Source organism: Rosa chinensis, chromosome 5 (genome assembly GCF_002994745.2).
Source record: "Rosa chinensis cultivar Old Blush chromosome 5, RchiOBHm-V2, whole genome shotgun sequence".
NCBI classification, from domain to species: domain Eukaryota; kingdom Viridiplantae; phylum Streptophyta; class Magnoliopsida; order Rosales; family Rosaceae; genus Rosa; species Rosa chinensis.
This window is the reverse complement of record NC_037092.1, coordinates 34,619,336-34,630,103: the sequence shown is the minus strand read 5'-3', so window position 1 is coordinate 34,630,103 and position 10,768 is coordinate 34,619,336. Positions and strand designations below refer to the sequence as shown.

The 10,768-nt window shown below is 35.3% G+C and overlaps 1 protein-coding gene and 1 long non-coding RNA gene across 2 annotated transcripts; one reads left to right on the top strand and one right to left on the bottom strand.

The window, feature by feature from the left end:
* Nucleotides 1–2,034: 2,034 nt before the first annotated feature.
* On the bottom strand, nt 2,035–3,055 carry LOC112201840. The gene is made up of 3 exons (XR_002936932.2): nt 2,951–3,055; nt 2,772–2,809; nt 2,035–2,434 (listed from the first exon to the last, which is right to left on the bottom strand). It is a non-coding gene; the product is annotated as an uncharacterized LOC112201840 (long non-coding RNA).
* A 2,073-nt stretch (nt 3,056–5,128) lies between these two features.
* LOC112167326 (glutamate receptor 2.8) lies at nt 5,129–9,859 on the top strand (the record flags this gene model as incomplete). The annotated part of the gene is made up of 5 exons (XM_024304335.2): nt 5,129–5,376; nt 6,899–8,238; nt 8,365–8,677; nt 8,790–9,196; nt 9,320–9,859. Coding segments are annotated over exons 1-5 (2,811 nt in total), but the record flags the coding sequence as incomplete, so codon positions are not given.
* Between the last annotated feature and the right edge of the window lie 909 nt (nt 9,860–10,768).

Here is a 10,768-nt window from a genome sequence, read left to right as displayed (position 1 = left end):
AAAAGGACTAGGAATAACCCTGGAAGTTGGACAACTCAAATGGGTTAGCAAATCAGTATGTGCTATAAAATAAATAAAAAAGAACAAATCAGAGAGAACACAAAGACAGAGGGTGAAAAGAAGAATCGAAGAGAACACAAAGAACCAATAAATAAATAAGGGTATACAAACTCTCTATTTTGCCCCCCCCAGAAACATGTAATCTTTGAAATCCTAACTTGAAGCAAGTAAGCAACTCGTTAATTAGGTGCGAATGAGAGATTTAGGAGTGGGTGGAATCGTTAAATTCAGAGAGTAGCCCATATCATTCGTTCCTCCACAATTCTTGCAAATGCACATATGGAATTAAAAAAAACAAAAGCAGCCGTGATGTGAACTAATCAAGGAATCTAGTAGAATTTAGTAGTTTCAATATAATCTCAGAAAAACTGCAGCAAGAAAATTTGATTCGGATAGGAAAGCAAGAAAACTCATCCCTGCTCAAATCATTCCCTAAGCAACTACTCACAGTCAACAATACTGTGATACAAAAATTTTAAGATTTTACTTCTACATGAGTTTGATTAACTTGAATGATAGATAAGCCAAAAGCAACAGGGAGCCACAGTTTTCAAATAAACAACAATTGGGGCACCTGATATTTAATTCAAAAGTAGTATATAAACAATCAATGAAACAAAAACAAAAATAAAAAACAGAAAGATAAATAAATCACAAGATGAATGATTTATACAAAAACCTGTTTCATAATCTTTAACTAACATTTATCAGATTAAGGTGGGATTTAGGATTTTAAGCCCTAAATCGATATGTTTCATTACAAAGATACACAACCTGCAGCAAGAATGCCTTCTATGTTGATCAGAAGTTCTAAACTGTATCAGAATTCTATAGTTTTGTGTTTTTGAATCCTAAAGTCCACCTTAATATGATAAATATCAACGTGAAAGATACATTTATCAGATTAATGTGGACTGAAAAATTAAGGCGGCTCTAGCTGCAGCTTGTGTTTTTGGATCATATATTACACATTAATTCATATATAAAACAACTAACTTGAATCCTAGCTAACTTAGGAACAAATTGATGATCAACTACTTAATAAACTATGACATTGAGTAATTTGAACATTAAAGAGTTGCATATAAACAATATAACAAGCTAATACACTCACTTAGGGTCTGAGGCATTGCTTTAGCAGAATTAGAACCAAAATGATTTTTGATTCATAATTAAACAAAACCAAATACCAACAGCCATTATAAATAACAAAAAGATTTGAAACAGCAGCTATAATATAAAGTACAGTGACTAGTCTGTACAGAAAGTACAATCAGTAAGCACGGCATACACATGAATGATGAAAGTTATATCTTCAATAATGTAAAAAGTGGGCAGTTATCATGCATATAAACTATTTTCTAATGTACTCTTCAAAAAATTGACAACTAATGGAATAAAATATCTCAAAATCCACAATCAACTAGATACAAACAAAGTGAAATTAACCATACCGCCTCTTTGAAAATTACTGCTAGTTCGCCTGGCTTAACCCCCTACTTGGCAAACTCCCGAGCTGCATATCCCTATAGTATTTGGAAAACAAATAATTAATCATTCCACAGTGATCAAGGCTTTCACAACAGTAACTATCCAAAGTGAAAACAACTTTCCGATACGTGATCGTATCATCAACTCTCATAATTAACCTAATTTCTGAACTAGAACAACTATAACAGCACACATTGACCTTAAGAATGATAAGTGCTAAACATTTCATAGCTGAAATACATAGATCTATGTATAGGAAGATAACTATACTTATCTAATGCAGGACAACTTCCAAATGTGCAGCCAAGTGACAGTTCATAGAGCACATTATCTGATCATAGACTCTGATTCTCATACCTACACCTCCCTTCTTGACATCATAATGAGCCTGGTCAGTGTCATAAACTCATGGAACCATTTTTTTTTAGTATTTCATTTTGAAGAATTAATCACAACTGGTACTTGCAAAAGAGGCAATATCAAACTTAATGCATTAAGCTCGCTTATGGAATGGCAAATATAAACAGGTACAAATTGCTAACTACTATATATTCAACAGTGAGCAGTATGAATGTAGATATACTAACCTTGTTACCAATGGCACGACAAAGCTGCATGGAACTGATAGTTAAGTAAAAAAGTAGCGTAAAATATGAGGACATGATCAGTAAGGTTATGAAAACTTGCCAACGAACTGTAGGCTTATTATATTAGGTGAAAGTCTAATTCCTAGAGTTTACTTCACGATAATCACTTACCAAAGAGTTATGAACAAGCCTGCTAGCTGCCTAGAACCCATACATTCATAAGTTTTTCCTTCTTCAAAAGCCTTTCCTATATTATCCAGCCACCAATGACAAACAGAACTCCTTTCAAGCCCTACCTACAAATGGAATAGTAAATGGTAAATAAATTGATGTACACACACATAGAATTAGAGACAATATCCATGTACATAATATACATATCAAACGACGACCTTTTATTTGCCTACTATCTACAATAAGAAAGCTAAAAGATACTTCTTTTCCCACCCAATTAAAGTGAAGGGTTGTGTGAGGCATTCCATCGAACAGGTGGTGTGTGCTAGAAAAAAGAAGAGCCAGTTCTAAAACAAGCAAAATATTATATGTATTTCAATTCTAGAAACTACAAATTTACAAATGAATCAAATCCCAATAATCAAGCCATATGAAAAGGATGTAATACCAGACTCATACCAGATATCACCCAAATTCAATGAAACTAGGCTGCAATACTGTAAAAAGAAAATAAAAATTATAAGCATTTCTCAATTCACATTACCAGAAGCATTTCACAATTCAGCCTATTACCATATCTCAATAAACCAAACGAATGGGATCTCAATAAACCATATGCAGAATGATAAAGCATTTACCCAAGCAACAACATCCTTGTTCTCCATTATCCACTTGAAATCTATCGCTTTCCACTGTGGTTTCATACCTACAATCCCCAAACAAACAAAAAAACAAAATAAAAATTTTAACTTAGCGTAATCTAAAGAACTCTACTTAATTCAAAAACCCAACGAGTTTATGAAAAGAGAGAACCTTTCTCATCTGGGCTTGTTGCTTTTGGTGCTGTGACGAAGAAGAGAGGAACTTGAGGTCTTGGTGTGTGGCTATGGCAGTAGAGGAAGGTTTTGGATAATGGTTTGAAAACGGAGAGGAAAGAAGAAGACGGGTTGTGGTAAAGGAATTGCGGCGAGCTTGAAGGTGTGTAAGGTTTGAACTCATCAGGGTCATCCTCATCGTCGTTAGATTCATCCCCGTGCGGCTCTTCTGTGGTTCCGAAATGACGACGTTCAGCAGTGGTGACACTGCATCCTCAATGCTAGAAGAATTGGGAATTGAGGTAACAGCCTCAGCACCGCCGTCATGCTCAAAAGGCTCGAAATTTGAACTTTCCATGTTGTCGCTCATCACACTGCTGCTCGATTACTCAGAACCCTAGAGCATTCAGTTCGAATCCAATTTTTTCAATTAAGGAAAAGTTTGGTATGGATTTTGAAAAACTGAGGAAAATGGAGGATACTGAGGGATTGAATTAGTGGTTTGGATTTAGGGATTTGGATTAGAAGTGAGGAGGGGACATGAGTTGCATTTTGGATAAGAAGGGGAAGAGAAGGTGGCGAAGAAGATGACTGAGAGGGTCGAGACGGGTCGATAGGTTCGAGAAGGTTGAGAGAGATAGGATTTGTTTTCTTCTCTTTCCACTTTACAATTAGGCTGAGATATGGCTAGGTCTTTGGGATACAATCAACTCTCGTTAAATTCTCAAGTCACTCCCACAACTTTCTGTAACAAACTGTTGTAGGAGTGCAATACAGAAAATCAAAATGCCAAAATATGGAGGGAAATATGCCGCCTACAACATTTTGGCTCAAAATCTTGCCGCCTATGTTTCCACTTCACACAACGGAAAATTATAACTTTTGTTGTCCAATTTCTACATCTTGCGCTAGGCTTATCTAGGGGAAGACATTCAAGCAAGCTTCCTCAAACTTTGATGCTTAGTTTTTCAATCACACAACGGAAATAGTTAAACCCGTTGTCCTAGTAGCCTAAATTTCAGTGTTTCAAGAACCAACCAAGACTGTAAAGTAGAGGAAAATCTGCCGCTAAATTTTTTAAGACTCAGACAATAGACATTACGTACTTAATTCCGTTGTGCAATGTTGTTATGATAAAAAAAGTTATCACTTTATTGGCATTCACACAATAGAGTATAACAAGTACCGTTGTGCAATAAAACTTATTTAAACACACAACAGATGATTTATGTTTCGTTGTGTGATTAACTTTTTGTAGTAGTGTGAAAAATACAAATATTGAAAGGATGATCGTGCACGATTTGGACATGGCCGAAATTCCAGAAAAGGTCCTTGTTCAGAAGATTATAATAAATCCGAATTTCCATTCAGCGTATTTGACTGAATTTTTTCCCTAGGACTTTGGAATAGATGCTTGTATACGAAGAATTAATATCACCATGCGACCAAATCTATGAATAAAACAAAATCTAGTAGTTGGGTTTCTTACTCAACTCAGAGGTTGAAATCCACGATGCGCATGCAGCATGTCTATTTCAGTCGAAGAGAATAATATCTACAGCGATTTGCCATGCATCTTCCATTCTTGGACTTATACAAATTACAGCGGTGAGTATTATCTAAAACATTTGGTCGTATATATACTACTATGTCAAAGCAGCCCAAGCAACATGAAGGATCGACGATCATATTGGTCATGATCGAAATATAGCCATGCAAGTTAAGAAAAAGAGAAAACAAAAACACTTAATTTTTACGCGTCTGAACGAAGAGAGACTAGTATAAGTCTTCGATCAGTCCAGTCGTGTAGATTGGATTGAAGTGTTTAATCAAATTATGAGTTTGTTTGACCATTCATTTCCCAGGACTTTCGCATCTGAAACTGAAATCTCATCGACCTAGCTTTCTTGATTATTCTTATATAAACATGCTGGAGCCTGACATTTGATAGGAGCGAGTGACCTTGTAATTCGAATTATATATGAGCTCTATGGAGAATCAGAGGAGAAGTATCCTTCTTCTTTTCTCATGGATTTTCATGGTCGCCACCATGGCAGCTGCAAGCACAACGATAATCCCAGTGAACGTGGGAGTTGTTGTAGACCTTGATGGACCGAGTGGGAAAATGTACTCGAGTTGCATCGAAATGGCGCTCTCGGATTTCTATGCTATCCATGCTGACTACAAGACTAGGCTCGTTTTGAACACCAGGAACTCCAATAGAGATGTGGTTGGAGCAGCTGCCGCAGGTTTCTCTCTCTGCCATTTTTTTTTTTTTTTGAACAATTCTTTTTCTAACCTCTTGCATATAGCTATTATAGATGATATAGGTATACATGGATACATACTGCGTAACCTACAAATGCCTCCCCAATATATAGGCCAAATTAGGTATGCTTTTGGTTTAGTAATTATCAAACTAATCAAATACCAACGATGTTTTAGGTTTAGTTAATTAATTTTTTGTTAATGAAAATAAATAAAATTGAAATAAAAATTATTTAAAAAATTGGTTTGCTTTGGTAAACACCGAATGTACCGATTACTAAAATTGTATTATTTTAGAGTATATTGAGCAAATTCTCTAAACATAGTTAAAGTTTTTAAAACGCCAATAATACCCTTCCTTAATAATCTTTATTTATAAATAAATCTAATATATAAAGGCTAAAATGGTAAATTGCAAAATATTATAAAAAAATGTGGGAGCTGCAACCTTTCTGGACTGCAATTGTAGTTGTAGAAAAGAAAACAGGTTATCCAACGAAATTATTAAAAAGAAATAAATAATTATTTCTTAAGTGAACAGAAAATATAATATAAAAAAATTGAAACACGTGTGAGCCTGTTTTAAGAGACTAATATTATATAAATATAAATATTTTGATTATAGCGTTAACTAATAATACAATATACTCTAATTAACCAAAAAAATAATAAATATTTAAGTTTTTTTTTTTTTTATGGGACTTAGCCTATTTACTATGCTATTGTGTAGTTTATAGGCTTACTTGAAATAAGTGAGCATGGATTGTAATAGTGAGTGGTGCTGGCATATCGCTCGTCTTGCCTGCCTTATCTGCAGGGACTAATATGTATTCGTGCCATTCTGGCCTTAGTAAAATGAAAACTCTATTATTATTGATTCTAAAAAAAAAAATACAATATAATCTAATTAACCAAAAAAAAAAAGTTTTTTTTTCCTTATCCCCACCCTATCGGGACCTTCCAGGTGCCAATTATGCCGGCTAACAAATAGGCCACATGTCACTGGTTTAAACAATAGGCCATATATTATTGAGCAACTTGGTAAAAGGTTAATATGACAAGTTCTATTAAAATTGGTAAAACTCTATGTCAAATGTAAAATAAGCTATAACCAAATAATTAGATGAACAAAGTTTACGACAATTTATAATATTGAAAAAAAAAAAACTAGTATTGTTTATTATAATGTATATATACCAAGGAAATACTTGTTATACCAAAATATCGAATTTGGTGGGAACGATTAGATACTAAATATTTTTGTTCGTCATTGGTACGCAGCTCAATTTCAAAATCAAAAACTTTTATTTTGAAGTTGATAATGTCTTTAACTAATTTGAACAAATCAAATGGCTGCCCTAGACCAAATGTTAGAGAACTGTACGATAAATAGAGTCATTGATCCCAAATTACATTTTGTTTTCTGCCATTGTAAAGAGCACATGAATTCTGAAACTTATCAAACTAATTACATTTTTTTTTTACAATGAACTGAAAACACAGCTTTGGATCTGATAAAGAATGTAGAAGTGAAAGCAATCCTAGGACCAATGACATCAATGCAAGCAACTTTTGTTGTTAATCTTGGAGAAAAAGCTCAAGTGCCAATCATATCATTTTCTGCAACAAGCCCTTCTCTTACTTCACTTCAGAGCTCTTACTTTTTCCAATTTGCCCAAAATGACTCAACCCAAGTGAAAGCCATAAGTGGTATTGTTCAAAACTTTGGATGGAGGCGAGTTATCCCCATTTACGTAGACAATATGCACGGGGAGGGAATCATGCCTTTTCTAATTGATGCCTTGCTCGAGGTTGATGCTCATGTCCCATATCGAAGTGTACTTCCACAGTCAGCCACCGATGATCAAATTGGGATAGAACTTTACAAGTTAATGACAATGCAGACTAGAGTCTTCATAGTGCATATGATGCCTAAACTTGCATCACAGTTATTTGCCAAGGCGAAAGAGATTGGAATGATGAACAAGGGTTTTGTATGGATCACGACCAATGGGATTGGAGATCGTTTAAAGGCAATGGAATCTGTTCTGAATTCAATGCAAGGAGTCTTATGTGTGGAAACTGATGTTTCAGACACATTTAAGCTTAGAGAATTCAAAACAAGGTGGAAAAGGCAATTCCAACAAGAAAATCCAGAAATCATTGATGTTGAGTTGGATGCTTTTGGATATCGGGCTTATGATGCGGCTTTTGCAATAGCCATGGCAGTTGAAAAAGTTGGGAATGCAAGCTTTGGATCTCAAAAGGGAAATGCTTCATCTTTCAACCTTACCGATCTTGGAAGTTTAAAGGTCTCTCAATATGGTTCAAACATTTCTAATGCCTTATCACTCACGAGTTTTAGAGGCTTGGCTGGCAATTTTAGTCTTGTTGATAGGCAACTTCAACTATCGACTTTTAAGATTGTTAATGTCAATGGTAATGGAGGAAGAGGAAGAGCAGTTGGGTATTGGACACCGGAAAATGGAAGGTTAGTGAATTCAACAAACAGTTGTAATGTTTCAGCTTTCAAGTGTGATGCTCTTGGACCCATTATATGGCCGGGAGAGTCATTATCCGTTCCCAAAGGATGGGAGATCCCGGAAAATGGTACGAAGTTGAGAATTGGAGTTCCAGTGAGGGATGGTTTTTCAGAATTTGTTAAAGTAACACTAAATTTGAGAACTAATACCAGTGATGTCACCGGGTTCAGTATTGATGTGTTTAAGGCTGCAGTGGACCTGTTACCATATGCACTTCCTTATGAATTGATTCCCTATGCATATCCTAACGGCAGCAGTGCTGGCACGTATAATGATTTAATCTATCAAGTATACCTTGGGGTAAATTTCTTTACCACTGTGTTAATGCATACGTACTTCTAGTTTTTATATTTACATTTTTATTGGAAAGATGTAAATTAATTTATTTGTTAACTTGACATTCCTTTTTTGTGGCCCACTTGATAGAAGTTCGATGCTGTGGTTGGAGATGCAACAATTAGAGCAAATAGAACATTGTACGTGGACTTTGCAATGCCATATACAGAGTCTGGTGTAGTAATGGTTGTACCAATCATAGACAGCAGAACCAAAAATGCATGGGTTTTTTTGCAGCCTTTAACATGGGGCCTTTGGATGACGATTTTGTGTTTTTTCATCTTTATTGGTTTTGTGATTTGGGTGCTTGAACACCGAATTAATGAAGATTTTCGTGGTCCTCCTTCATATCAAGTTGGCACAAGCTTTTGGTTCTCTTTTTCAACCATGGTTTTTTCACAAAGTAATTTTTCATTACCTCCCTCTAGCTATACTATTTTTTTTCCTCGGGTGACCCATGTGTATTTATATTGATTACTTTCAGTATGTTTTCTAATGTTGAATTCACTTGACAGGGGAGAGAGTGGTTAGCAACTTGGGAAGATTTGTGATGATCATATGGGTATTTGTTGTGCTGATAGTGACACAAAGCTATACTGCTAATCTAGCATCACTATTAACTGTTCAACAACTCCGACCAGCTGTTAACGATTTAAATGTTCTTTTAAGGAATGGAGAAAAAGTTGGCTACATGAAGGATGCTTTTGTGTATGATCTCTTGATACAAAGAGGTTTTGATGATTCCAAGCTCAAGGCTTGTGGATCTATGGAAGAAATAGATGACGCTCTTTCAAAAGGGAGTGCAAATGGTGGTATTGCTGCAATTGTTCATGAAACCCCCTACATGAAGCTACTCGTTGCAAAATATTGTTCCAAGTATACTATGATTGGACCAATATTTAAAACCGATGGCTTTGGCTTCGTAAGATCTCTCTCTCTCCTCTCATACTATCTTATTTTCTATCTTTTAAGGTTTACAATTCCATATATGAGATTCTAAATTTTTTCATGCACATGATTTTTTTTTTTGGTGGTGACTTTACAGGCATTTCCAAAACTTTCCCCTCTTGTTTCTGAAATTACACAAGCAATCCTAAATTTGACAGATGATGGATTGATGGGAATGATTGAAGATAAATGGATCAAGAAAGATAGTAACTGTAAAAACTCTACTGGGAACTTTTCTAGCACTGCTCTTGGCCTTGAGAGCTTTTGGGGTCTTTTTTTAATTGCAGGGATAGCTTCAATCTTTGCTCTAATCACATCTGTAACTTCCTTCTTGTACGAGCATAAGCATGTCTTGATGCCCCCCGATTCAGGCACCTCGAAGTGGAAAAGGATCAGAGCCATGTTCGAGATCTTTAACAAAAGAGAACTTAGCTCTCATACTTTTAGAAGTAGTCGACATACAGACAGTTATACTGGTACTCGACATCATGAAGTGAAAGGCTCATCACCAAATCACAACTGGCCAGAGAGTCCACAAAGTTGTATCAACCATGCAGATACAGTTTCTGTATCCTCTCGTGGTCAAGCATCTCCAGAAACCAACCCAACTTTGGAGCTTGCCATAACTGTTCAAGAAACACACTAAAATCTTGGAACAACTCAATCAAGAACATAAAGGAAATGGGAAACACAATAAGTTGATCCAACTTTTCTTCATGTATATAAGTATTCAACATTAAATAGTTATCTTTTAATACAAAGCTTGTATACCGTTTCGATCATCGATCATCTTGTATTTGCAGTTATTTATGTCAATGTACGTTAGAGTGAAACGCAGAAACAAGCAACCCTTTTTCTTTTAATTTGTCCAAGTTTTTGACTGTTAACGATCAATAATGAAGTTACCAAGTGGCAAACAAAAGCAAACTTTTCTCCAATCCAGAAAATATGTTTTACGTAATGGAGGTTGAATGAGATGCGTATGATAAAAATAATGAGATAGAGTTACCCATTCCAAAGACGAAGTTCTTTTTTTTTTTATACAAAAATAACATTTTGGGATGGGCAAAGTCATAGTTTAACAAAATATTGCAAGGAGTAAAATTTTGTCGTGAAACTTGTTTGTATCAATATACTCCATTTTGGGATGGGATGTACATGAGGTCAAAGGTTCTTTTATAAGTTTTCTATAGACGCATAAATGCTAGTAAAAAAGATTGGAAAAAATAAGTCGGTTTGATACTTATGTCAGTAATATTACTCGCCAGAAAAATTGATAATATACAGTACTGATTGCAAACTCTTAAAACGCGGTTGAAGATCTGAGGTTGGCCTGGCCTGGCAGAATCATCGAAGATCGAGAAATAGCAAAACCACCCAATATTTAGAACAAAGGACTTTTAGGAGTGAAGACGGAAATCCATGGGCTTCAACAAATGAAATGAATTTATATGGTGACAAACCAAAAACCCGAGTTGAAAGAAAGAAGAGAGAAACAACAATAGACTAACCCAGCTAAAACAACGATATTGTAGAGAAAGTGCAC